The sequence below is a fragment of the Columba livia genome, chromosome 18 (genome assembly GCF_036013475.1).
Source record: "Columba livia isolate bColLiv1 breed racing homer chromosome 18, bColLiv1.pat.W.v2, whole genome shotgun sequence".
NCBI lineage: Eukaryota > Metazoa > Chordata > Aves > Columbiformes > Columbidae > Columba > Columba livia.
In genome coordinates, this window is record NC_088619.1 from 11,322,226 (window position 1) to 11,349,515 (window position 27,290).

At 49.8% G+C, this 27,290-nt stretch overlaps 1 protein-coding gene across 4 annotated transcripts; it reads left to right on the forward strand.

Moving 5' to 3' along the window:
- The first annotated feature begins 251 nt into the window (after positions 1-251).
- On the forward strand, positions 252-25,268 carry AXIN2 (axin 2). 4 transcript variants are annotated; one of them, XM_065034988.1, is made up of 11 exons: positions 252-495; positions 1,627-2,546; positions 8,437-8,577; positions 13,962-14,064; positions 15,946-16,086; positions 16,342-16,829; positions 16,956-17,138; positions 17,423-17,641; positions 18,208-18,303; positions 19,458-19,625; positions 23,562-25,268. In XM_065034988.1, exons 2-11 carry the CDS (start codon positions 1,723-1,725, stop codon positions 23,686-23,688), a joined length of 2,490 nt encoding a protein of 829 aa, XP_064891060.1. In that variant the 5' UTR covers positions 252-495; positions 1,627-1,722; the 3' UTR covers positions 23,689-25,268. The 4 variants fall into 4 exon arrangements, with proteins under 4 accessions (XP_064891060.1, XP_064891059.1, XP_064891058.1 ...); XM_065034987.1 differs by lacking the exon at positions 252-495 and adding an exon at positions 570-813; XM_065034986.1 differs by lacking the exon at positions 252-495 and adding an exon at positions 902-1,033 and having other exon boundaries at positions 16,959-17,138.
- The last annotated feature ends 2,022 nt before the right edge of the window (positions 25,269-27,290 follow it).

Sequence of the window (27,290 nt, forward strand, 5' to 3'; positions counted from 1 at the left end):
GAGCTCCCCCTTCTCCTTCTTTATCTTATTTTAATTTTTTGGCCTGTTTTTTCGCCTTTTTTGTGTACGCGGAAGGCGCGGGGCCGCGCTACCGTCCTTGCAGGACCGCTCCGCCGGCCCCCGCTTTGATGCGCGCAGCGCTGGCGGGGAGAGCCCGGGGGGGCGGGGAGGGGCGGGGGGAGCGAGGGGGAGGAGGCGGGGGAGGGACCAGCGCTTTTGTATTTAAAATAAATAAAATAAATAACCAGGGGAGGGAGAGGAGGGAGGCGCGGATCGCAGTGGGCTCCTTCCCTCGCAGCCCCCCCCTTCCCTCGCCCCCCCTCCCCTCTTCCCGATGCTCTCCGATGCGGTTGCACCGCCGGGGAGGAGAGGAGGAGGAGGAGGAGGAGGAGGAGGAAGGACAGCGAGGGGCGCGGGGGGAGCGGGGCCAGCCTGCGCGCTGCCGGCGGCGGGGAGCGGCGGGGCCGCGGGTGCGCAGCGAGCTCCGGCTCCGCGGTGAGTGGCAACTTCGGGGGCAGCGGCCGCGCTCCCGCCGCCTCATTTCTTTATTTTATTTTATATTTTTTTTTTTTAAATACGGATTTTTCTTCCTTTTTTTTTTTTTTTAATTATTTTTTGGGTGTGCGCGCCTCGCCGTGCCCGCGCTGCGCGGGCGCGGTGCCTCCGCGGGCGCGGCCGGGATCGGCTGTTGCACAGGGCTCGGAGGATCCAAGTCGCTTCGGACTTTTCTCCCCCCCCCTTTCCCTCCCTCCCCTTCCTACCCCCTCAGCTGCAGCTCCGACCTCTCCCAGCCCGTCGCCATTTCTGGAGCAGGTTTTTATTATTATTATTATTATTTTATTATTATTGATACTATGATTATTTTGCACGCCGATCCAGCGCTGGGAAGCCCGGCCCGCGGGGGTCGGCGCCGCACGGGGGCTGCCGCTCCCCACCCCCCCGTGCTCCTTTCTGTGGATTTTCCTCTTTCCGGAGCGGTTTGATGGCTCCGGGGGGGGGCGGCGGGGGGGCCGGGGTGCCCCGTTGCGCCCAGGTACGGCCGTCGCGCCTTAACCCCCCCCCTTGGGTTATATATATATTTTTTTTTTGGGGGGGGGGTGGTGGTGTTTGCTCCAGCACCTGGTTTCCGCAGAGAAGCGCCCCAAAAAGCCCTTCTCCCGCGTTTCGGGGGTGGGGGGGACCCGTGAGCGGCCCCCCCCGGCAGCGCGGTGTTGCTGGGGCGCGCAACGTGCGCGCTGGAGGAAGGTGAGGGGAGAGCGGAGGGTCCGGGGGAGGCGGGGAAGTGCCAAAATGGAAACCAGATGCCGGGGCAGGGACGCCCAGTGCTGCCGGGAGGTGTCGGGGGGTGGGGGGGGGGGCCGCGCTGCCCACCCCTCCATCCCCCCCCCTCCCCGTCCCGGCCCCGCTAAAAGTGCGCGGGGAGTTGAGCGGAGCGGAGCTGATGGTCGCGATCGGGCTGGCGATAGAGCCGCGCTCCCTCTGCCCTGCCTCTCTCTTTTTTTTTGAACGTGAAGAGTTGAAAAGCCTGTTTACTTTTTGTCTTTGATGTTGGGAGGATCTGGTTTTGATTAGATCAATACTCCTTTTTTCTTCCCCCCCCTCCCCCTTTTTTTTTTCCCTTTGCAGAGAGGAGGCTCAGAGGATCCCCTGCTGACTCCAGGCAGAGGCGCAGGCAGCAACTGGAGGAACTGGGAGCCCCTCTCCCCATCAGGCTCCGGAGCCATGAGCAGCGCCGTGGTCCTCACCCACCTCCCAGACCCCAGCAGCAGCTTCAGGGAAGACGCCCCGAGACCCCCCGTCCCAGGAGAGGAAGGAGAAGCACCATGTCTGACACTCAGCAGCTCGTTTCTCCCCAAAAGCCAAAGCTTCAAGGCCATGCCGGTGCCTCCTGCCCCGCGGAGGAATGAGAATGGGCTCGGGGAGCCAGAAGGCAGCGCATCTCCAGACTCCCCCCTGGCCAGATGGACCAAATCTTTGCATTCCTTGTTGGGAGATCAAGATGGTGCCTATCTTTTTCGGACCTTCTTGGAAAGGGAAAAATGTGTGGATACCTTAGACTTCTGGTTTGCCTGCAATGGCTTCAGGCAGATGGACCTTAAGGATACCAAAACTTTAAGAGTAGCCAAAGCTATATACAAAAGGTACATCGAGAACAACAGCATTGTTTCCAAACAGCTCAAGCCTGCTACCAAGACCTACATAAGGGATAGCATCAAGAAGCAGCAGATAGATTCTATCATGTTTGATCAGGCACAGACTGAGATTCAGACTGTGATGGAGGAAAATGCTTACCAGATGTTTTTAACTTCTGATATATACCTCGAATATGTAAGGAGTGGAGGAGAGAATCCCGCTTACATGAACAGCAATGGACTGGGAAGCTTAAAAGTTGTCTGTGGCTATCTCCCGACCTTGAATGAAGAAGAGGAATGGAGCTGTGCAGACTTTAAAAACAAAATCTTGCCTTCTGTAGTTGGACTATCCAGTAAGACGTTGAGGGTTACAGCGAATGTCAGAGCTACGGAAACGATGGAGAATGGATACAGGTAAGGGACCCCCTGGATATTGTGCTTTGTTTTAACTTTGAGGACTTTTGAGAGTGCTTTTCGGGAGGCCGCTGGGGGGTGTGCTGGGCTGGGAGCACGGCTGCTTCCCCGCACCTCCAAACACTGGAATTTGGGGGGTGTTGTCTGCGTTTGGGGATTTTTTTCCCCCTCTGTACAGAGGAAAACAAGATACTGTGCTCTTGAGCCCTATTGGCTCTTTCAGTTCTCTTATAGATCAAAAACTTCATAGCAACTGTGTCCTCCGGACATACGTTAATTATTGGTTCAACTTTCAAACCTGTTAAGAGCAGTAGTAGAGTGGATCACAGAGGCGCATGAATAATGTAACCTACTAGTTCCCCAACTCCACCATCAGCCCGTGTTTAACTATGTTGGTTATGTGGGAAGCAATTGTGCGGTCATGGAGGAGGAAATGTATGCACTTACTGCATCTAACTCTGCAACTTGCACAAAATCTGCTTTAATTTTGACCGTGCATGTGTGATCTACAGCCTCTCCCATCGCGTCGGGTGTAGGTATCATGTCAAAGCCATTCAGGGTGGCTTTGAGCCAGTGCATACAGGGGGATACTTAAAATTGGGTACTCAAGGTAATAGAGGCATTCCAGGTGTAGAGTAATCATAGATCTTTGGTGTTCTCTGTAGATCTTTGGTGCTCTCCGGTTGGCCGTGTGCTCAAAGTTAAACTCGTTAGAACGTGGTTGTGTCTCATGGCAGCTGATGAGGACTTGGGGTGTGTTGTGTGGTGGCGGGGTCTTCTCCTGCCCTTGTCTTGGGGTGCATCTGCGTCAAACCCTTCTCTTTTGTTGGAAATGTTGGTGTGAGGGTGAAGAAAGTAAGAGCTGTCTCGAAGTGAGGCGGGGGATGGGAAAGAGAGACTCTGATGAGCAAATGATGAGTTGTATAATCCTCTGAAAATGTATTCTTTCCTCTCCCCACCCTTGCCATAAATGTGGATTGTTGAATTAGGGCTGAGAGGAGAGGGCTCTGCTGGCAGATGTGCGCTCTCCTCCGCTGGCCCGGGAGGTCGGGGTTTGGGATGGTGAGTGTTTGACATCTCGTTTACAGGAATTTTGAGAGTGTGTCTGTGATTCATGGACATCAAAGGGCATCGGGCTTCTCCTGGGGAGGCTTTGCTGGAGCGCGTCCTCCTCTCTGGCCCTGCCGAGAGCTCCCAGCTGTGCCGGGCTCCCAGCGGGGAGGGTCCTCGGGCCCCCAGGGTGCTGTGGAGCCAGAGGCCTCTTTGGTCGCCTCCTGGAGGGGTGGTGGAGGGGCTGGGTGCGGGCGCTGGGATGCGCTTGGCCCCGGCGTGGCCTCTGGGCCTCTCCTGCCGGGGGCTGTGGGGGGCACTGGCTGGCAGCTGGTCTGTGGAGCGCTCGGGTGTTGGGATCCTCATCTCGTGCCTCAGTGTTACGGTCTGAGCATCTGCTGTTCTCCAGAACCTGGTTTGAACTGCTGCCCTTCGCTTGCTTTCCAGGAGGGGGATGTTTGATGCTTTTATCTCTCAGCCTTTGTTGGTGTTCAGTGCTGGAAGGGCTTGGCTGTAATGTTCTACCAGAGCTGCAGGCCCTGCTAAAAACCCACATGTGCCTTGTCCAGGAGAGCTCTCGCAGAACGGTGGCTGCTTGCCTGATTAGTGCTGGGCTTTTTTCCTTTTCTTTCTTTTTTCCTTTTCTTTTTTGTCCAGGGATTAATGCAGCTTGCTCCTCACATGTCAGATCTACCCTCCTAGGACATTAGGTGGTGCATTTTGCTTTGATCACCTTCTGTTGAATTTCCAGGAGCTTTTGCTCTCCATGGGGCCAAGAGATCTCAATGCAAAGAGAGGGAGGTCAAGCTGAGCTGCTTCTCAGTTCCCCCCTGAGCTATCCATTTGTGAAGCCACTTGTGCGTGCATGTGCTGGAAGCTGATGAGCATATGGATGGGTTATCTCTCATCACTCAGCATTTAGGATTGCGTTTAGGATTGGAACTGAAGCTTGCACAAAGTCTTTCCTGGTGAGTGGCCAAACCACACCTCCCTCCTCCTGTGTGTGATGGAATTAAAGAATTTCTGCTCAGTGTGTGATGGTTTTGAAGCGCTGTGCAGGCTCCTGCCGTTTGCTTCGGTGGGTTTCAATGTGATTATACCAGTGAGAGCCGGGAGCACTGGGCTGAGCACACCTGATACTGGGAGCAGAGCAATCTTGGGCCAGCCTGGTATTTGGATGGGAGACCACCTGGAAATCCCAGGGCACGGAGTCGTGGCCAAAACCACAGCAAACGGGAGACCACAGAAACCGTGCGAGTTGACAGACTTTGGCTCCAGCATCAGTGATGGACAGGAGCAGGAGAAGTCCAGTGGAAACACGGTGTTTGCGCCTGGCTGCAGGACAGACGCACGCGAGCTGCTGCTTGTATATTTGGAGCCCTAACACGGGGAATATTTTAACTGTAGAACCTCCCTCTTGGCCTTCAAAGCGGCTCCCCTCCCCTCCCCTCGAGGTTGTGCTGTGGTTAAAACCGGCCTCCCCACGCCGCGCTGGACCTGGCCCCACGCTCCAGGAATTCCAGCTATTATTTATACGCGCTGCTAAATTTATCACGCGTGAGTTTGCGCTACGCAGAGGGCGCTTCTCCCTTTGCTGTGCCGCCACCGGGCATGGGTTTTGTTGGGTCCAAGGTGGACTCACCTGTCTCTTGTGCCATCGATGGGGCTGGCTGGTGGCCTCTGCCCTTTGAACAACAGTGGCCAAGTTATTGCAACCAAGTTTGGCTCCAATTATCAAAGTAAATGATGCCATTGTAAAGCTGTGCTCAAAGCAGTGTTCTACAATTAGAGCACGGAAGCTGTGATTAACATACTTTTGTTAAAATATACCTTTATTTTGTTTTCTTCCCAGGTTTGTGCATGCGTTATTTTTCCCCCTTTTATCCTTAAACCCATGATTGCCCAGTGATGTTTGTCCCAAGAAAATACTTAATGAGATTCAGTTTTGCCTCAAAATGCTCCTTGTAGATTTTCTTCTCTTTCTGTGTAAATCTGTGGTTTGAAGTGCCAGAGTGCTTTTATTTCTAAGAAACAGAGTTTGACAATAAAAAGAACCCAAACCAACCCACACTCTGAAATTGCACCCTCATAACGGGATACAACCAAGACCCCCTGAAATTTTCTTGGCATTATAATAACTCTGATATGCCCATTGCCCAACATAGCACGTAGAGAGTTACATGCTGTGTGTCATCGCATCAAGATAAGAATAGGCTGAGAAACATCAGACATTCTCCTTGAAGCTCCAGAGCAACTGCTACCTGACAGCTGAAAACACTTTGCATATTGAGTTTGGAGCTGGGGTGTGTGTTTGTGTGCGCAGCATCCGCGGCTGGAGACCACTGCTTTCCACTGGAATTTAAAACCCTCCCAGGCAACTTGATGCATCTGGGTGCAATTACTGTAGTAAGGTGGTCAAATAAAACCAAAAAAAAAATTAAACGTAGCAAAACAGCCCCCATTGGTTTTCTTAAAGGATGTGGGACAATGTGTTGGTGGTGGAGTTTGGGGGGTTACTTTAGAAATATGTAAACTTTGGGGGTTTTTTTTGTTGTCTGTGAGGTGTTGGTAAGTGGATCAGAGCTGCATTCGATTACCTGTATCCAGTTAGTTCTGGCCACTTTCTCTAATTGTATCTTTCCAAACGCTGTGTTTGGACACACCTCCTCTCACTGTGCTGTATTCATACAGACCTGCTGCCTCCCCCCAGCCTCTCCAGCAATCACATCTGCTGGAGGAACACACCAAAACAGCCTGTCTGGATCCAACACAGACAGCTCCCAGCAAGGTGCTGGTCCTGTGCTGGGGAGCATCTTGCATCCCTGAGCCCCTGGGAGCATCCTGCATCCCTGAGTGTCAGAGAGCATGCTGAGCCCCAGGGAGCATCCTGCATCCATGGACCCCATGGAGCATCCCTGAGCCCCAGGGAGCATCCTGCATCCCTGAGCCTCATAGTCCTCGGATGTCCTCTCAAGACCTGAGATGGTGTCAGATCAAATAGTTCTAAGAGCTGTGTCCCTTACACAGCTGACCTAAAAGCCCACCGAGGACCTAGGAAGGGTTGCTTGGACTGCACATCCTCTTGAATCCAAGTAGAAGTCTGCATGGTTTTTAGAGGAACTCTTTTTGTAGTAGTGGGATAGCTTAGCTGTCACCCACATGTGGAATTAATTTATCTTTGAAGATTTAACTTCTTTCCTGTGGCATTCCTTACTATCTCTTTTTTTTCCTTCTTCCCATATATATATTTTTTAACATCTTGATCTCCCCATCAGAAATGCCTTGGCCTCCTTTGGAAAGGAATGCAGCCCCGGCTGGGCTGAATACCTGCCTGCAGCCAGCCCCGCGCCTCTCATACCAGAGAGGCCCATCTTCCCCGCCATGCTTCCCCCTCCTTTTTGTTTTGTTTTGTTTTGTTTTTTTTCTTTTTCCTTTTTATTATTATTATTATTATTGTTATTTTTAACTTAAGCCTTTGCGGGGGCTCCTGTTTTCGGTGCAGGAATGCGCGGGGGCGCGGGTGCCTGGTTGGGAGGGGTGGGGAGTGGGGCGGTGGGAGGATGTTGCTGCTCACTTAAACCCAGCTGGTCCCCTCCGACCCCCTGTGGGGGCAGGGAGGTGAAAAGCCCATTAAAAAAAACCTGCCGAGCCTGCTGGCACATTCCTTAGGCCCCCAGTCCTGGGTAAGTGGCCCTAATTATTAAAATCAGCAGTCCTTATCAGATGACAAGGCCTTTTGCTTTGATATACAAAGGCAGAAGCTTAACAACCCCATCCTTCCCTGGAAGAGGAACAAAATGGGCACCTTGACATGAGGCTTTCAAATGTCCCTGCATAATCCCCTTATCGCCTGCCCAAGATATGTATATTGATCCTGGCTGGGAAGTTGGAGTAATGGGAGGTGGTGGGGAGGGGGATGCCTGGGTCCCTTCCCCCGCAGGTCCCCCTGTCCTGTATGGTGACCCTGCCATGGTGACCCCACCATGGTGAGCCTGCCACACTCCATCACAGCCCGTGTCACTGCCCGTGAATTTCTCACGTGACCACTCTTGGGTACTCAACTTGAACATCCAGGCTGGGCTTTGGGTTTGCTTCTCCAAGCAAAGCCAGTGGTTGTTGGTATCACTAACCCACGTGCCTGTTCATACAACCTGCTGCTCCTGTCCTCGCATCCCCCATCGTCCTCTTCCCTACCCAGCTCTGCACAAAACCACAAGTTGAACAAGGACCAGGTTCTCCTAAAAACTGGGCCTTTTTGTTGCGTGTTTTTGTACTGTCAGGAAGGTGACACCCATCCTTGGGAGGCCAAGCCCAAGACAGCAGATTTCATCCCTGTCTGTGCCTCCTCTGACGTGGGGTGGTCCTGCTCCAGCAGTCCCAGGCAGTTCTCTTGTTTCAGGCAGCGCAGATACCGTAACTTGTGTTCCCAAAGGGGCCCTAACTCCTGTCCTCAGAGCAGACTTCAGCATTTATTAGCTGGTGCCTCAGTGGCTTTCAGCAGGACTTGGGCTATGAACTACTTCATCTTTTGCCTGCTGGCCTCAGCAGTGCAGCATCAGGCTTTAAGGACCAAGTTTTTGAAGGTATCCAAGGATGTAGAGGTGCTTCCTGCAGTCTTTTAAGGTGCGCTTCCAATGCTAAAAGCAACATCTTTAAAGTTGGACTTTGGTTGTGTTTAGACAGAGTGTGTCCTGGTTGCTGCTGATGGATGGCTGGTTGCTTCTAAAGAGGCTGAGCAGCCAATGTGCATGGTTCCCATAAGGAGAGCGCTACCACAAAACTTGAGTGCTTTTCTCTAGCCCAAGACTGGTAACTGGATTCCTGTTTTACTTGTCTGTAGGTCCTTCAAGAGGAACGACCCCATTAACCCATACCATGTGAATTCTGGCTACGTTTTTGCCCCAGCGACCAGCGCGAACGATAGTGAAATATCTAGTGATGCCCTGACGGACGACTCCATGTCAATGACGGACAGCAGCGTGTAAGTACTTGGTGTCGGATGGGTCCTTTTGGGGTGTGCTGTCTGTGAATCAGCTGTGCCAATGCACATGGGGCTTACAGGAGTGATGGGTCCGGGGTCATCACCCAGTGTCTGCTCGCCGATTATTCGGGGCCACTGAAATGGAGGTTTGTGCCCAAACCGAGAGGTCTAGCAGGGCATGGTCACCTCGGTCTTTGTGTTGCTGGTGGTATTGGATGGAGTAAAGCGATGAATCCTATTGCCGTTCTGCAGCTGAGCAAACGTGTTTTCCCCTATGCTAATGGTGCCGCCTGACTAACCCAAGGAGCGAATCTCCATGAGCCTTTGTCTTAAGGCCAGGCTTCCTTAACTGGTTATCAGTCATCAAAGAGGAGGAGATTACTTCCTGTAGGAAGTACTTTCTGTAATTAAAGTTTGTCATTAATGTCAGAATGCACATTAATAGGGCCAGTGACCTGAGGGGGCAAATAGCTGCTCATCTGGTGTTGCTGGGACGGTCTTCAAAGAGCCCTTTGAATGGAGCTGCGTGGAGCAGGTCTGGGTGTTTCAGGAGCACAGGGATGAGATGATGCTGTGGCTGAGCCCAGGAATTGCAGGATCTGCCTTTTCCTCCTGGCTCTGCTGAGAAGTGTGCAACTGGGAGAACTCCTTTGACCATTCTTCCTGGGTTTGCTTTCCCCAGCAGGAGAGAAATGGTGCTTTTGTGCCTGTAGAGGAGACAGCAAGACTCACTTAGTGCTCTTAAGGACCGTTTTCTTCAGTTGGGCAGAAGGCAGATGTTGCTGTTTGTGTTTCATGATCTTCATTTAAGTCCAAGTGCTCTAGGAAGGCCCACCTGCAAACAGTGTGCTGCATTCCTGCTCTTCTTCTCATAAGCGAAACTTCTCCAGTGTCTTTGTCAGACGTGTGCAGTGATTACTGTGTCCTCCTCGGAGAGGTTTGCATGCTGGGGTTTTAAAGTCAATGTGCGTGATGCTGCACAATGGAAAACAGGATTTACTAAAAATCCTTGATGAGTAAACAAAAGCTCCATTTTTTTTTTTTTTTAAATGCACATGTGTGTTTTGAACTGATATTATGGAAAAAAATAGTTTGTTGTCCCACCAGATTCCCTTATTGAACAATATTGGCATTAAATAAAAGAGCTGAATCATAGGGTGACTTCTTTATTTCTTCTTACTGGCTCTGGTTGTATGTGATCATGTGTCAACAGAGCATTCATTGGGTTAGTCATTTCTGGACCAGTGTAGGGTCACTTGGGATTCACAGGGCTAGGATTATACCCTCTCTTCACAGCAATGCCAATTGTAGGCCTTATACAGATGAGAGCACTGAGTGAGAAATAAAGTGCATGGTGGATGAAAGGCTTAACTGAATCGCTTTCAGCCCATTGTTAGTCCAGGGGAGCTTAGCGGGGATGAGAGGGCAGCAGCCTGCTTTGAAATTTGCTTGAACAAGTGAATAGGAGCTCCCCATAAAGCCGTGCGTGAAAGGAGCCTGCCTGTTTTTTCCTGCCGTAACAATGGCCCGAGCAGGCTGTGAGAGTTTGGGGAAGCTTGGCTGATTAAACTGCCCGCAGCTCCAGGTTGGGGGGCGGCGGGGAGGGCTGGAGGGGGAGGACAGAGGAATATTTCCAACTGCAGAGCCGATCCCCTGGGCATCCCCGTGGCCAGGCTCCATCCGCGGGGCTGGGAGCGGGCGGGCACGCCGGGCGATTTTGGAAACGGGAGGGAGAATTTGGCACTTTGGAAGGCTGGGCTTAAAGTTAAGGCTGATGTAAAACTTCCTCTGCAGAGGCGAAGGGCCGCTGCCAAGATTGCAGTGGAGCGTTAGGGGCTCGCAGCCGCTCCTGGCACCTGGTGCTGTGGGTTGCGGTGGTGCTGGGGGGTGCTGGGGGGCACAAACCCGCTGTGCTCCCACAGCCCCAGCCCGCGAGGTTTTATTTTACCCCCCTTTGACAAAGCACCCGGGTTTGTTCTGTTTCGTCAGGGCAAATGCAAATTAGTTCTTTTGGCTTATGTTGGTATCAACTGAAGAGGAAAAACTTGTTCTGGAAAAGTCTGTCAGACATAGCAGCAAAGTGAGGGTTTTTATTAAAAATCTATATCTGAACTGTACTGGAATTAGGAGAGATCTCCCCAAAATGCACATTCTGCCCTTTTTTTGATATTACAGATGCCAACGATCAGTCTGTCCATATATATATGTATTTTGTAATAGCCACAAAGCATCATGCAAATTTATATTTCAATTTCTTGATTGGGTGGGGGGGAAAGGAAAGGGGATTTTTTTTCTTTTATTTGCTTATATCTTATTTATGGATTTACTTTGGACACTGGGGAATGCTGCTGAGCAAACTTCAAATATTACCTTATCTTACAAACCAGGCTTTTGATGTTGGCAAGATCAGAGGCTTGTTTCAGAGCCGTTGCCAAATGAAGATGGGAGTGAATGCATATGCGCATGAGTCTGATATTTCAAAGCAGCAGTAAAACTACATTCAGGTTAGGTCAGGCACATCTGAGTCAAAAGGCTAAGATAATTGGCTCAGCTTAAATGGCAACTGACTGGGTAGAAGACTTCAAACTAGTGTTTCCCCCAGAAACAGATTGGCTTAGCCCCAGCCTGGTTAGCTGAAATGTTTGTAATTAAACTCTACTATTTAGTACCTAAACTCTGTAGCTCTTCAGCCCGCAGCTTTTAGTAGCCAAGAAATTGAGTGCAAATGTCGGCTGCTGGAGCAAGGGGAGAGGTGGCACCTGGAGAGCTGGGACTAACCTTGTCCTGCCCTGAAACCTCTGCCCATGCTCAGCCTTTTCATTTCAAAGACATTTTCCCCTGGTTGGAGGGGTCTCTTTCAGTATCAAGGTTCCCCCTGCACCCCACATCTCTTGCTGTACTGAGCGGCTTCAGCTCCGTCCATCAGTCCCTCCAGCAGTTGGGGATCACCCGCTGGTCACCCCTTCAGCCCTGGCATTGTCCCTTTTCCCCCTGTTTTATATGGGTTTAGTCAGCTCTCATCAAAGTGCCTGTAAAGTCCCTCCCTGTTCCCCAGGCTGACTTCCCCAAGACAGCCTTCCCATCCTAGCGAAATATATGTTTTTTATATATATGCATGTTGTTGTAAGTTGTAAAGCTGCTCTGACAAGGCAGGGCTGTAGGCGCAGGGGGTTTGGTGCGGAGCTCTCTGGTGCAACCGGAGGAGTTCTAGGGGAAGGAGCAGCCTTTGTACCGACCTGAATGAGGGTCAGTCTCCAATAACCTGAGGAGCCACCCTGCCTGTGAATGGCACGAGTCCCTGCTCCTGCTTCATCACCTGTCCCGGGACGGTCCCTTTGGGCAGGGTGGTCACCCCGGAGCTGGGAGCATGGGGACCCCCATGAGATGTCCTCACAGCTTGGTGGCCACAGGAGAAAGGTTGGGGACAGCATTTTGTGCTCGGAGACCTGGAGAGAGGTGGGGAGCTGGGGAGTGCTGTGGGGTTCCCTGTTGTCCCTTGGTTGTGTCCTCAGGTGCCTCATGTTGAACCCACAGACTTTCATCTGCTTCCCTGCTCTTCCCCATCTGGCCTCTCATGCTGCCATCGGCAGAGGACACCTCCTCTTTAGTTGAATTTGTTAACAGGATTAGTCCCCTATGTGTGTATGTGTGGAACGTGCTCATGCTGGCATTTTACCTGCCTTTAAAATGCCTGCTTTTCTTGTTACTCCCTGTATTGAAGGTCTTCTCTAAGAGACCCTTATGTCAGTAAGCATCCATGAACAAATGTTTCTCCAAAGGTGCAGATGATTTGGTTTTCACCTTAGATTTGCTTTTCGCTTGTCCTCCCCCAAAGCTGAGACATGCCGTGTGCCCCAAGCCCTGTTGCCACATGGGTTTGTGCAGCAGAAATGCATAGTGGCCACCAGTGGCTGCGGTCGGTGGCCATGGCCGGCCGCAATGGCCATCGTGTGCCAGGACACTTCCCCGGAATGGGCTCCAGAGCTGCATCTTGTGCAACGGGGACATTAGGACTTGTGATGTGTATTCATGGACCAAGTCTGGAAGAGACTGATATTCATCTTGTGCCATCAAGGACTTTCTCTATGGTCCCAGCGTGCTCTATTTTATTCTCGAGATTTTTCCAAGTTTTTTTAAGATGAAATTGTTCTGGTCTTTCATTCTGGGCTTTGCAGCTTAATCTTGCTTGTGAAAACAGTTTGGTGGCAGCTGAACACTTTGGCCAAGATCTTCACAAAGGCCTGCGATAGCATGCTTCAAACGTTGAGCATGGCATCTGGTCACCCTCCTCAAGAGAGGGACCTGTTGTCTCAGGGAAGGTGTTCCATTGCACCTTGTCTCTGGCTGCGTGTCCAGAACATGTCGGTGTGTCTCCACCGCCACCGTGGCCGCGGGAGGTGGCACGTGAGGTCACGGTGCCATGTTGGCAGCGCGAGGCCAGCACTGTCTGCTCAGCCTCCCTGGGCAGGAGCTATTTTCTCCACTCGGGAGATGAGTCAGGTGTGGGGGCAGGTGGATGAAAGGGATGGGACCGGAGATCAAGGTTCTTCAGTCAGTCTGAGGGAAGAGGTGGAATTAGACATTCAGGATCTCCAGGCATGCTCTTCCGGCTGTCCCCGCTGTCTCTAGAAGGCTCTTTAATCTTAACTGAGGTAAACTTTTTGTGTGGCTGGATGAAAACACCCCATGTTGCCCCGAGCGGGTTGTGTGGGGGGCTGTTCCCACTGCTGCTCCTCACTTGGTCTCTTCTCATGGCTTCCTGGCCATGGTCCAACATGGCCAAGGGGAGCAATGTCGTGCCCGGAGGGTACGGTCCGGCATTACTCCTGCCTTGCGGTGACGTGCCTGTGCCGGCCGGCCTCAGGGCAGGAGAAACATCTCGGATCTTTAGTAGGGCTGGAGATGAAGAGCAGCTTTTTGGTGGCCATCCATCTTCAGCCTCTTCCTTCTGTCCGCAGTGCCAACACCCCACGGGCTGTTTCACAGCTTGAGGAAAGTTGTGGTCTCAGAGAGCGTAGTTTGGTGGTAAAAAAGTAACGAAAACAAAGGGCAGAAGCAGAAACCCAGCATTGGAAGGGCCCTTCTGTAAGAATTCTCAAAAGTGAAGCTGATGGGATCTTTGGGCGTCTTCCCGCGCAGAGTTGCCTTCAGCTTGCTTTTCAGCTTTTTAATTACTGCACAACCATGTAGATGGTGACACAGGCCCTTCCCAAGCTGCCAGATGTTTGAGGCTTCTCCTGGCTTCAGGTGACATCCGGAGGGCTCAGCACCTCTGGGAACGTGTGCCCGTGGCATTTCTTGGGTGGTTTCAGAGGTGGTGGAGAAGTGTCTTGGTTAGAGCACGGGGAGATCCCCGGCTGATGGTGACCTCTCTTTGTGTCCAGAGATGGGATCCCCCCGTACAGAATTGGGAGCAAGAAGCAGCTCCAGCGGGAGATGCATCGGAGCGTCAAGGCCAACGGTCAAGTTTCTCTACCTCATTTTCCGGTAAGTTCAGGTGGGATCTGCAGGGTTTGGGTCGGCCATGGGAAATGCTAAGACTGGGAATGGGCACAAGTGGAGGGGAGGAGAGCGTTTCCATCCCTACGTGATGCCAGAGCAGAGGTGCTGCCTGGTGTTGGGCAGGAGCCATGTCCTCTCAGCATCCTTGCAAAAACCTGCTTTTGTACGGTCACATTTTGACCCCTCCCTGAAAGCCAGGTGCTAATTGGGGCTTTTCAGCAGCAATGAATTTGTCCTCCTGGTCTCAATCCAAGCAGAGATGACCCAGTTGGGTCTGGCCGCCACCCTGACACCTTTGCTGGTGCCGAGCAGACCGGGGCTTGGCCTCGTGTGTCACCAGCATTGGGAAGCACATGGTCTGTGAGCTGGTGGGAAGCGGGATCTCTGGAAAGAGACGTTTGCAGTGGATACGTGTCTTGTTTAGAGGGGATCCGATTGCAGCAGATACGTGTCTTGTTTAGAGAGGATCCGATTTGCGGCCTCGCCGTGCTCTCAAAAATTAACTCGCTGACTTGCTAATTCGGTTGACTTGCAGACTCCCGATTCCTGCAGCGAATAAACTGTTTACACAGACAAGTATAAACTTATCTTGTCTTGAGATTAATATGCTAAAATTCCTCTTTCTGCTGTCTTAAGCAGCAAGAAATCATAGATGATATTTCTGGTGGAGGAAGGGGGGTGGTTTATGTGTTTTTTCTTCTTTTTTTTTTTTTTCCCCCTTCCTCCATAAAGAAAGTTCTATAGCCTGAGCTTGTAAATTAGATTATTTTGTCCCAGGGCGTGCAAATCGACTTTCTCTGTAAGGCAGTGCTTTGATCAGGGACTGAATAGAGCCAGCTTGTGTAAGAGTGACAATTTCCAGCAGAGTGGCCTTTTTCTACCCTCACATCATTTCTGGAGCTAAGTGGTTGCCGGAGAGAGGCCCCACCTCATCTGGTGGGTAGTATGTGAAAGAGTTGGCAGTTCAGCTTTCTGCTTTCAGGGGGAAAAAGAGAGAGGGAGAGTGGGGGCGAGGAGTGGGGCGCATGGGGGGTGGCAGGAGGGAGGGCAGAATCGGGTGGGTGGTTTCTTTTTCCTCTTTTTTTTTTGTTTTTTTCCCTTTTCCTGCCATGTTTGCTTCTTTTGGCAGAAATTCGCGTTTTGCCTTTTTATATTCTGCACTTGATTTGGAGATGTTCCCTTTTTCCCTTGATAGATCTGCTTGAGGCAGCCAAGCTCAGCAGTGTAGCACCGCTAGCCTGCAGCAGCTTTCTTCATTTTCTGTACAAAGAGATGGAGGGGGGGGGAAGAGATCTAGGACACTGTTGAGACAACACTACCTCAAAGGTGCCCAGTGTGTAGCCGGGAAATAAATTACCAGCACTTCTCTGATCTGCAACCGTTTGACTCCTTTTTTTTTTTTTCTTCTTTCCCTTTTTCTCCCCCATCTTATTTTTTTTAATTTCCAACTCCTTTCTGTTTATACTCACTTTATTCCTTGAGTTAAAGTCTCTCCCTCCCACCTCAGAGGTTTTTTTTTTTTTCGGGTAGTGCTTTTTTTTTGATGTTTGACAACAGTCTTTGAAGATTTTCTACTTCAGAGTAGCTACTGATGGGCTGGTTGTACTACAGAGAGAACAAGCGGGGTTCCTCAGAGTGCGACCAACTGCTCCTGCCGAAGGCAAACGCTGGTGGGGAGGATGTCACTCCATGAGGCCACAGCACTAGCTCATAAAAATCCAGAGCAGACCATGCCTAGTTGCGGTCGTCTTTTCATCCAAACATGGAGACACAACAAGCGTAGCGGGGCCGGCGATGCCGCTCCGGCTAAGCACCCCGTGCCGCCCGCTAAACATGCCTTGTACGTTGTGTCCCCGCTCCTTGTAGAGGACCCACCGTCTTCCCAAGGAGATGACCCCGGTGGAGCCGGCCGCCTTCGCCGCAGAGCTTATCTCCCGGCTGGAGAAGCTGAAGCAGGAGCAGGAAACCATGGACAGTCTGGAGGAGAGGCTGCAGCAGATCAAGGAGGTAGGAGGATTAACCCTTGCGGGGCTGGGCAGAGCTCGCTGCCCATGCTGCATGTGCTGCCTGTGCTGTCCTTCCTGCCCGTGCTGCATGTGCTGTCCTTGCTGTCCGTGCTGCATGTGCTGCCCAGCTTGGCGAGGGGTGGGAGGGGGCCATATCTTTTGTTCACACTGCAGTTTGTGTACCCATGGTGGGAACAACCTGCTGCATGCCTCCCCGTCCCCTTGCATTGATTCCTTCTTATCACTTGGCCGGCAGGATGAGGAGAAGGAAGGCTTGGAGCTCCCTGCCAGCCTGCAGAGCAGTCGGGAGATGGCGAACCCCCAGCACCCGCTCTCGCTCCTGCCCTCCGGCAGCTACGAGGAGGATCCCCAGGCCATCCTGGACGAGCATCTCTCCCGCGTGCTGAAGACCCCCGGCTGCCAGTCGCCCGGCATGGGCCGGCACAGCCCCCGCGCCCGCTCCCCCGACCGCCTGCCCCTGGGCAAGCTGCAGCCCGGCGCGGCCTCGCCGATGGCCTGTGCCTTGGTGGGCAAGGGCTTCATCACCAAGCAGACCACCAAGCACGTCCACCACCACTACATCCACCACCACACCGTGCCCAAGACCAAGGAGCAGATCGAAGCGGAGGCGGCGCAGCGGGTGCAGTGCTGCTGCCCGGCGGGCGGCGACTACTACTGCTACCCCAAGTGCAAGGGCCACCCGAAAGGCACGGACCCCCCTCTTCCTCTCCTGGAGCCCTTCGGGTAAGTCACGACCATCTCTCTCCATTGCACCACCCCAAACCATCGCCCTGTCACCCCCTGGATGTGGGGCTGGTCAGGACAGTGCAGGGGGTTAATGGTGGGCTTGTGTCCCCCTCTCACCATCAGCAGGACGGGGACACTGCCGAAAAGGCCGGGCAGAGGAGCGGAGAGCGTCGCCGTGCCGGCCGGGGATGGGGGGCTGCCCGGCCCCGGTGGGGTGCAGCTCCCGGGGGGCGAGGCGGACCGGGCACAGAACGTCTGGCAGTGGATGCTGGAGAGCGAGAGACAAAATAAGCACAAGCCCCACAGGTAAATATGCAGCTGTCTACAGCAATATCGCTCCCGGTAAATATTTATATATTACATGGGCTGTCTATTTTTACAATCGCTAAAAACAAATGAGACTCTTTGCTCCTCCGGTTTAATATAAAAGCTGTTCCGCAGAACCAGAAAAACCACAAAAATGTCATGTTTTTGGCAATAAACCTCCTTTCATGTTATGACAGACTTTTGAGAGGGAGCGAGCAGAATAGGAGCTGCTATTAAAGTCATATTTTCCAGCTTTTCTAACCCGACTTCTTCCCCTCCCCAAGCACACAAAGCACAAAGAAGGCCTACAGCTCCGACTTCGCCAAGGGGGCCCCCGGCCGCCACCACCCCTGGGGGAGCGGCAGCCACCCCCGCGGGGTGCAGCCCGCGCACCCCTTCGTGCAGGACCCCGCCATGCCGCCGCTCACCCCCCCCAACACACTGGCGCAGCTGGAGGAAGCGTGTCGCCGCCTCGCCGAGGTCTCCAAACCCCAGAAGCAACGGTAACGGCCGTGGGAGGGGTGGTCCCGGTCCCATGGGGGGTTTGGGGGGCAGCCGGGGATCGGGGAGGTTTGCTGGGTGCTGGTCATGCTTGGGCTGATGGGGGTGAGGTGGGTGATGAAGGTGGTGGACCTGTCCTCCTGGTGTAGGTGGAGGGTTGGCCATGGGGCCACGGGGATGTGTGACGCGCGGCTTGGCCAAACACCAGGGATGAACCTCCGTGTTCCAACCCCACCCTACCCCGACACAAATAGTTTGAATCCTGTAGACTATTACTTCCACTCTTTTGATGGCTGTAATTTGCCCGTTTTTCCTCTGGGATGGACTCCAGCTACATACCAAGTGGAGAATTGGACTGGTTATCATTCATTTGGGTATGGAAGGATAAATTAGCCCACAGCATTTTTAATTCTTCCTTTGATTGTTTACAACATGTGAGGGTTGATACAAAGAGCAAACTTAACGACCCACAGGAGACTTCAATTAAGAAGATTGTGTTTCAACAATTTTTTTTAAAGGTTTTTTCCTCTTTTTATTTCCCCCCTTGCCCTCCCGCTCTCCACTTCAGATGTTCAACCTCAAATCAGCAGAGGGATCGAAACCACTCCGCTGCTGTTCAGGGGGGAAACGCCCCTTTCTGCAGTGCCATTCTAACAACAGAAGAGTGAGTATTGCACGTGTGGAAAAGGATTGGGAAATATATATGTATATAATAATTATATTTTCATTAAATGTATGGTGCTTTGTAAAGAGGGGAAATTCTTCTATCTGAAATTTCATCTTTCAAATGTTCTTCTTAAAGAAAGAACAAAACATTTTCAAATCTTGTCTCTGGCTCTTTTTAACTTGCATTCCTGTAAAGTGGACAAAGATTGGATTAGTCTAATTACAGGATGGTTCTTTTAACAAGAAATCTGTTACAGAGAGGTCTAAAATGGCCTAAATAATTAAAGTTTTCTTTCTTACCCTCTTCATCTTAAGCAATGAGTAATGTTTGAAGTCCAGACTGAGCCACCTGACTGGAGCCTTTCATTTTTAATTGGTTGACCTTAAGTCCACCAGCTGTCTTTGCTAGCAGCTTTTTTTCTGAAGCCACTCTACAAAGACTTAGAACAAATTAGGAAGACTAAATTACTGCGGACTAACACTTTGTGACCTTTTGACATGCCAAGTGTACATTGCCTCAGAAGCAGTTGTAGATTTGGCTGCATGGCATTCACTAGAGCCTTGCCATTTTGTTGGGTAATATTATTTTAATTATTCTTTAAGAAGGGTTTCTCAGTGCAAACTTCAAGATCCAGTTAGTGTTACCCTCACTGGGGAAAATCAGATTACCTGTGTGCTTCAGGTGAAGAATGTGGCCGTGGTTTTGCTTTGTGAGCTGTTGGTGGTTGCAGGTGGTTTTGTGCACCAAGGAGGAAGCTTGGCAGGTGCTTTGCATGAAGGCAGATGAAACGAGCCTTTTGAAATGAGAGCTGTGCAATCCTTGGGCTTGCTCAGTCGAGGTCAGCCCATGGTGAGCCCTACACACATTCACTTGGCCCGTGGTCCTGCACCAGTGCCTCAGCAAGGGTCTGAGCTCCATCCCTCAGTTCTCCCACCCATAAAATAGCATGAGGTCTCTGCCACTAAGCGCTGTGCAAACGCTACGTGACAAATTCCCCACAAGCACAGGAATATCTGACTTTTTGGGTCACACCCAGGATATTTCTGACCAGTGTTACATGTGGCAGAAACACTGCTAGACCGAGCGAGGTGAAACGGCTTGTTCTCAAATGGAAAAATAGAGGGTTTTTGTGTGTGTTTTATGTTTTTCAGTCACAAAGAGCCAAAGAAACTGCCACTTGTTCACACCTCTCAGTCTACTGAGTTGGTTGTCACCTATTTTTTTTGCGGAGAAGAAATTCCCTACAGGAGGATGTTAAAGGCCCAGAGCCTGACACTTGGGCACTTTAAAGAACAGCTGAGCAAAAAGGGAAATTACAGGTAAGAATCTGTGATTTGTTTGTTCTTTAGTATATTCTAATAAGTCAAAAGAGTCAGCAGATACTTTGCAGGTCTTCCCGCAATGATATGTTTATATTGCTTTTTGGAGGCTGTAGTTCTCATTCTCTTCCCACTCAAACCAAGAGCAACTTGGAGATGGAGAAGGGGACCACAGGGTTGAGCTTGGCTGCGGGGCCACCTCCTGTCCCCATCCCCCCCAGCCGCCTCCCCTCATTTCATAGAGATGTAGACTGTGCAGCTTTGTGCTCCAACCCTTGTCCAAAAACCGTCAATACCAGGGAAAGCTGGGATGGCCTTTTGGCAAAGGCATGGAGCGGTGGGGTTTGGTTTCCAGGCTGGGCTCAACGTTCAGGTTGGTGCTGACCTCTTGCTTTACCTACTCGTTTAATTTTTATTTTTATTTTTTTTTCTCTTATTTTGCAATGGTGTGGTCAGTGAATGGTTGGGATGGTGCATCTGAGTGGACGTGTAGCTGAGATGCAATGAGCCCTCTTTTCGTTAGGGAAAAACCTCTGCCCTGCAGGGAAGGCTCCACCAGCGATACCCAGTTCTTCTTCAGAACCGCCAACAAAAACCCTGCCTGTCTGGTTTCCAGGGCCCAGCTCCCAGTTTAACCAGTTTGCCGCTTCCTCTCCTCTGCTAGTTCCCATGGTGGTAGCTTCACGTTGGCTATTTTGGCTGCACTTTCCCAGCGGATCTGAGCACTAGTGAGATCACCTGTTGGCCACTTCTCCCATGGGGCGAACAGGAGAGGGAAGTTCCAGCTTTAAGTGTTGAATTTGCATTGAATTTGGTCCTTCAAAGAGCCAGGAGTCCTGCCCTGTGCTGGCAGCCTCTGATTTGACATCCAAATGGGTCATTTGGGTTTGGTGCGATGACTTTCCAGCTGGTGCTCCGTCACTGACTGGTCTCTAAGCTTTGGGAAGCCCACCTGTGCAGATAGGTAGGTCACCCAAGGGTGGGTGATGCTGAGCTGGGGTCTGAAATACCACCAGTCCTTCCCAAAACCGTCTTTGCAGCCCACCCAGCTGCCATCAGATGGCAGCAACCTGCAAGTCCACCCGAGCTGGGCCACCTCCAGGAGGGGTTCCTCGGTTTCTCACACCCTTGTGCCATTTTCCAGCCCCTTAAGCCTCTCCTGGCCCCTTGTGCTCCTCCTCTGGCCGATGCAGCCTCCTGTCCCAGTTGCAGACCAGTTTCCTTGGCCTCACCACTGGTGAGCTGCTGCTCCACTGTCTCTATAGTTCCCCTCAAAAAGAAAAGAAAGATAAAATCTTATCTTTCCATTTGTTTTCTGTGACATTTTTCGTGTGATGCCCAAGCGCAGGAATAGGCTCCTAGAAACCTCTGTGGCCCGAAAGTCCCTCCAGGTGCAATTATTTGTGCCTTGTCAGACTGTAATTACTTTAGAAAATGTTTTTAAGTGACTGACAAGGATGAAACAATGTTTTGCTTAGATCTCACCCCTTTACACCTGGGTAAAGACAATACAGAAATTTATAAAAGGAACTTGGGTACGTGCCCAGTATTTTATCTTGCACAGACACAAGGTGAAACTAATTACACAAATGTGTGTACCTCCAGGGAATCATTTTGATCTAAGCTTTGACTTTTGGCTGGACTTTGAGGGAAACTGCGGGTGACCTTCAGGGAACAGGGCCGCAGTGCCCGGAGTGGCGTGTGTGTTACGGGGAGGCACTAACTAGGCCGCTTTGGTCACATCTGGCATTGATTTCTTTTTAAGGCACATTTAATAAGCATGTCTTTGAAGCCGTTGCCTTTCATTTAATGCACAAAGACATGCAGAAATGCTCTGCTCTCCAAATTCTTTATTGATTGGATCAGTTTGCGAGGCGGGTACCTCGGGCTCCCGCGATGCCAGAGCCGTGCGGCCGTGGGGCGGCCGCCGGGAAATCGCCGCTTTGCTTTCCTTCCCCCCCCCCCAAAAAAAAGAAGGCATTAAGCAGTGATTTAATACCGATGGCGTTAACAAAAAACAAACGTACACGCACAAAAAAACTGGGTGGTGTCGGGTAATCTGAAGATGGCAGCGGTTCAAAACAGAGCTGTAACGCCAGGCCTGCTCGCCTCGATTGGTGCCAGATGTCCCAAAAAATATAAAATAAAATAAAAAAAAAGGAGCGAAGCTTGCCACATAAAATATGTTTCAATGGAAAGCCCGTTTCTGAGCAAATAAGAGCAGAGCGACTTGTTTGAAGATGTTTGGGGAAGGACTTTTGTTTTTGCTTTGCCTCCTTTTTTCCCCCCTTTTCTGTCTGTGTGAAATAAGGTTGTAATTATGCAAAAGGTCAGAGAGTGTTTTCTCAAATAAGAATTTTTGCAAACCCAGCCAGCGCTTAGGCTTGTGGAGGAAGTTATTGGGAAGAGCGGCTGTTATCTGGAGAGGAGAAAGGAAAAGGGAAGAGAAAGTTCTTTGTAATTCATTCATACTTTGCTGGGGTTTTTGGTTGAGTTTCAAGGCTGGGGAATTGTGGCCTTGACCTGCAGCATCACTTTGGTGGGAGTTGGGCCACTGACTTAGCGAGTGCAGGGCTTAAAGAAGATGTTTTTCCTTGCTGAGCCATTAAAGATACAACATGTGTCAATTCAGCTCGGAATAACTTTACAAAAATAAATCCTAACCATACCTTGACTAAATGGAGTTGGTTTCATCTCTCTGACTAAAAAGCCAGCTTTTATCCCCTTAGCAAAATAATTTTAACGTACCCTAAAAATAAATAGATCTGCAAGCTGTTGTTACTGAGTGTGTTAAAAATGTGTAACAGAACATTCACGAAAAAAATACCAAATTCTAGGAGCTGGCTGTGGCTCTTTCAGTTTTAATAGTAAAAGTGAGCTTAATCTGATCTCCTTTACTACCCTAAAAAAACGAGTAACTGCAAAACCCTTTCCCCTAACAAGGAGCTGCCAACCCCAGTTGTCTGGAAACTACAGGGGAGGGTTTTTAGAGGGGTTTTCTTGTATCTTTTTCTCTGGGAATCCATCCGATGAAGGTTTTTCCGTCCCTGGCGATGGGATGGCAAAGCGCTTTTCCGAGGAGGTGTGCGGCGGCAGACGGACAGGCTCCCTAAATGCTACCCCTCTGAATGGAAGCCCTTCATTTGTGCATATGCAATTAAGCAGCCTTAGAAGGAAGAAAGCTCCAAACGGGATAAAAGGAACCTTTAATCAAGAAGCTGAACGGTCTAATTCAGGATAATAGAGGGGTCCTCGCTGTTTGACACGGGAGGGGTGGGAGTGCTTTTTTGTCCCCGGGAGCGTTGGCTTCGTGATCTGACGACCCGGAGCGGCACATCGCTCCCAACCATCCAGAGTTTCTGTCACTTAAAATGGAGATGTGAATTAGGGATTTGCTTGTGAGGCTCCCAGGTTGTTGTTTGTTTGTTTTCTTTTCCCAGTTTCAGCTTTTACGTTGCAGGAAGCCGGGATGGTTTTCTTTTAATCCATCCTATGCCTAAAAAGCCTCTCCTTTTAATAACAGTTGCTAATTTTAAGCTTCAGCTTTGAAACGAGAAAACACATGAAAGAAGGTGGGGAGAGAGGGGAACCTTAAGAATGCTTTGCTTTCAAATGCTGTTTGTTTAGTTTTTAAATAAGATATTTGAGCAGAAATCACCACGCTTTCCAATTTTCTTCACGGCTGAGGATCTCCGCTGCCAATGTGTGTAATTTACTCGCTGTTGTCAGCGCTGAGGAGGGTGCACGGCCCCACTCGCTCCATCCCATCGCCGCCCTGGGGATGCTCTCACATTGCTGGACCTGAGGTTTTCCTGGTCAGGCTGGAGGAGCATCCTGGGCTAGAGAGCCTGGAAATGTTGTGGTTGAAAGAACTGCCAGAGCATCCTTCGCTTTGCCTTTTGATTATTGACTGTGTTTTAATTCTCCTTACCACAGATACTACTTCAAAAAAGCAAGCGACGAGTTCGACTGCGGCGCGGTGTTTGAAGAGGTTTGGGAAGACGAAACCATCCTGCCCATGTACGACGGGAGGATTCTCGGGAAAGTGGAAAGGATCGATTGACGGCGTCTGTGTTTCTTAAAAGTTAAGCTAGAAAGGTCTTTGGACACACAACAGTAGTGATGACAAGAAAAATAACAAAACCGAAGGAAAGTTTTGAACCAATGAAGAAAAATAGTGAAGTCTACGAAGACTTTGCTGGGTTAGCCTTAGAGGAAAAAAATGGCATTTATTATTCATGAGTTGGGTACTGAGATGATAAAAACCCTGAACTATTTATTAAAAACATGACCACTGTTGGCTATTAGAGATGCAGGCCGTGTTTGAGAGACTTCCATACATAATATATGATTTCCTGGGGATCTGAAATCTATGGACTAAGAGAAACTGTGTATAGCTTACCTTAACATTAATCCTTATTGATATTTATTGAACAGTCTGTTTTCCCTTAAATCCAGTTTTTGGATATGCTGCTTTAACAATGGAGAAGAGATGGGCTGGGAAGGGGGGTGATGGGAGGAAGGATTAGTTTTTTTTTTTATATTGTTCCCACTATTGAAAATCGAGGAGTTTGGCTACGAGCACATTTGTGGGGTTGTTAGTTGGTTTTTAAGGGGGAGGAGGGAAGGAGTGACATTTTGCCCAGTATTCCTCCAGGTGAAGAGAAGACTTTTCTAAAGAAATAATAATAATAATTAAAGCCGAAATAAAAATACTGTCCTACCATTCATCTAGAGCCCGGTGCATTTTAATCTATGCTGCTCTAATTTGAAATAAAGGTCTTAAGCGTTAAGTGCGTTAGATGCAATAGAACAACAGCAGCTTGTTTTGTCCACGGATTTCTGCGGTGTGAGGTGTTTGCTGCTGTCAGGGCAAGGGCCTGGAGAGCTGCAGAAACAGCCGCTGAGCTCCCATTGCTGTAGTTATCACACCAAAAGGACACGCTGCAAAAGCCAGGTTAAAAGAAAATGAAAAGGTAAAGTGCGTATTCCACATAGCTAGCTCATTTGGTTTAGCCGTTCTACGTCAGCGTTGGCGCAACTCCTATTTCAAGGACGTGTATCTGCGACGGGGTTTCCAGATGCACGTGGTGACGTGCAGTGGGTTTGCTTGGCTTGTGGGGTTAGTTTTGTTTTGGCCTTAACCTTCCCGAGCCCCACGTGGGGGCTCCTCAGAGCTGGGGGTGTGCGCGTGTGGGGAGCTGGCATTTCTGCAGTTGGGGTTTGTGTTGATTAAGTTAATCTGTGCATTCTGTTTGCCGTTGCTACTTTGTATATAAGTCTGTATATATTGTAGAAAAAAAGAAGAGAATGTATGGTGAAAATATTAATACACTATCTCTAGTGTTTTTTAAATTGAATCAGTACAGTACCTGTGCCTGCATGGAGTTACGAGACCATGCGTCGCCCTATATTCAGGGTTCAAGCTTTCCCTTGTTTGTTTAAGGGGTTTATGTATAAATATATTTTATGCCTTTTATTACAAGTCCTGTACTCATGACTTTTGCCATGGCATTTTGTTCTACTTATACTGTAAATTATGCATTATAAAGAGTTTCATTTAAAAAAAAAAATTACTTGGTACAATAATTATTGTAATTAAGAGATGTAGCCTTTATTAAAATTTTATATTTTTCAAATTAATATTTTCTGACTTTTTTTTTCCCCCCCCACCCTAAATAGCTAAAAAGATTGGTTGTTTTTTTCTCATGTGTGCTGGTGGATGGAGATGGTGGCTGAGCTGTTCCTGCTGGGGAGCCATTGCAACCCAAGTAGACAAGGCCCCATCATCATCATTCCCTTGGATGATTAAATCATTTACAGCTCCTTCAGGTACCTCAGTGACAGATTTAGCCCAGACTGCATGGCCAAGCCCATGGTGCTGGTCGAGGAGCGGGGATTTGCTCCCTGCGTGGAATGGTGAGGCCAGGGTGGGATGTTCAAAGGGTCATGGTGGGCCCAGTGCTGGAGCTCTGCAAAGCTTCGCCACGAGGTGCCAGAAGGTGGTCACAGCCTTCCCTAGGTGCGAATGAGCTGGGACTGCTCACCTGCCAGAACAAAACCCAGCTTTCTAAAGCCCTGGCTAACGTACCTCCAGTTTGGGTGGTACTCGGTGGAAGTGGCTGAGCAGGACGAGCTCTGGGAGCTCAGACCCGGCACCTTCCCTCTCGCTGCTGGTCACGGCACAAGACCTATTTCATAGCTAAATGAGCTTAATTTGTCCCCGAGAGGAGCCGCCTGGTCCAGGGGTGGGTTTGTCTCCCAGACCTTCCCCGGCTCAAGCGAGCAACCCTGGGAAAGCAATTGAGCAGCTTTTGGCCTGTCCTGTTGGTAACCAAATCCAACCTCTTTTCTTCTGCTACACCAATGGCACCAACTATTTTTTTCCCCTCTCTCTCCACCATTTTTTTTTTTCCTATGAGGTTTTAAATTATCTGGGTTATTTTGTGTGTATGAGAAGACTTCATTTAAAACATCAGTAAAACTTCTATCAAAGGGCTCAACTTCACACCGAGTACACAGAGCTCGGGACTGAATCCTGCAGTTCAAGGGAGCTGCAGGCAGTTTTACACATTTAAATGGATGGAGCCTTGTTTTAAAAAACCATCTGAAGTTCATGGGGTTCATCTTAATTGATAAGCTGGACATAACGGATGGGTGTAGGGAGACTTCAACAACATAAGGGAAGAAAGAGATTTCATTTTCCCCCTCTCTCTCTTTTTTTAGTCTACCATCAAAGGTTGGGAACTTAGCACTACATCCTAGTATTATTTTTCTTCTGCTATTAAAATGAATCACACTGTGCCTAATTCTTCTTGGGAAGATGAATGTGTTCTTGGGAAGATGAATGTGTTTGAGGCAGCTTGAAGCCATTCAGTGCCTCACAAGCCTTTGCATCTTTCTATCAATGTTCCAAAATACTCACCTCTGTTTTTTGGATGTCTGTAGAAACAAAATATAAAATGGCTTCAAATACATGGCAGGCTGTTTAGTGGAGATGAAAGGGTATTTGAATAGTCTTTTAAAAATGAATGAAAAGTGAATACTCTCTTCTGTTTCAATTATAAGTGGGACGTGGAGCTCGTTAGACACCACCTTAATATGTGACACTCTGAAAATGTTCACCTGCCTTCAGTGGTTCAGAAACATTTTATTTTGTTTTGTAGCTTGTCTCGGGATAAAGATCCTGATTACAGGTCTGGCTTGGCAGCTGCTAAATGGAGAGGCAGCGTGGGAAACTTCTACTGGTGTAGCTTCAGAAGTTTAACATCCAACCTTTTTTGTTGTTTTTAATGGTACAGATGATGGGGAAGAACCAAGACCCTTGTTTTGATGTTTTTTTTTAGCTTAGCTTAAGTTCATAAGGTTTAACAAAAGCCATAAAAACTCATGCTAAAAAAACCCAAACAAGCTTCAGAGCCACTTGCAGCATTATGGTACCTGTGCAAATGTCGCAGGGTTTGGGTCCTTCCAGAGAAGGGACATCAATAGCAAGATCCTGCTCTGCAAAAGCAAACTTGAGCAGGGCTAAGGCATGAGCGAGCTCCACATACTTAAATCACACTACTCCTTAACACTTTGAGCATTTTTCATCTTCATCTGAATGAGCTGCCACCATCCCTCTGTGCCATCAGAGGGTACGGGATGCTCCTGTCCCTCACAACA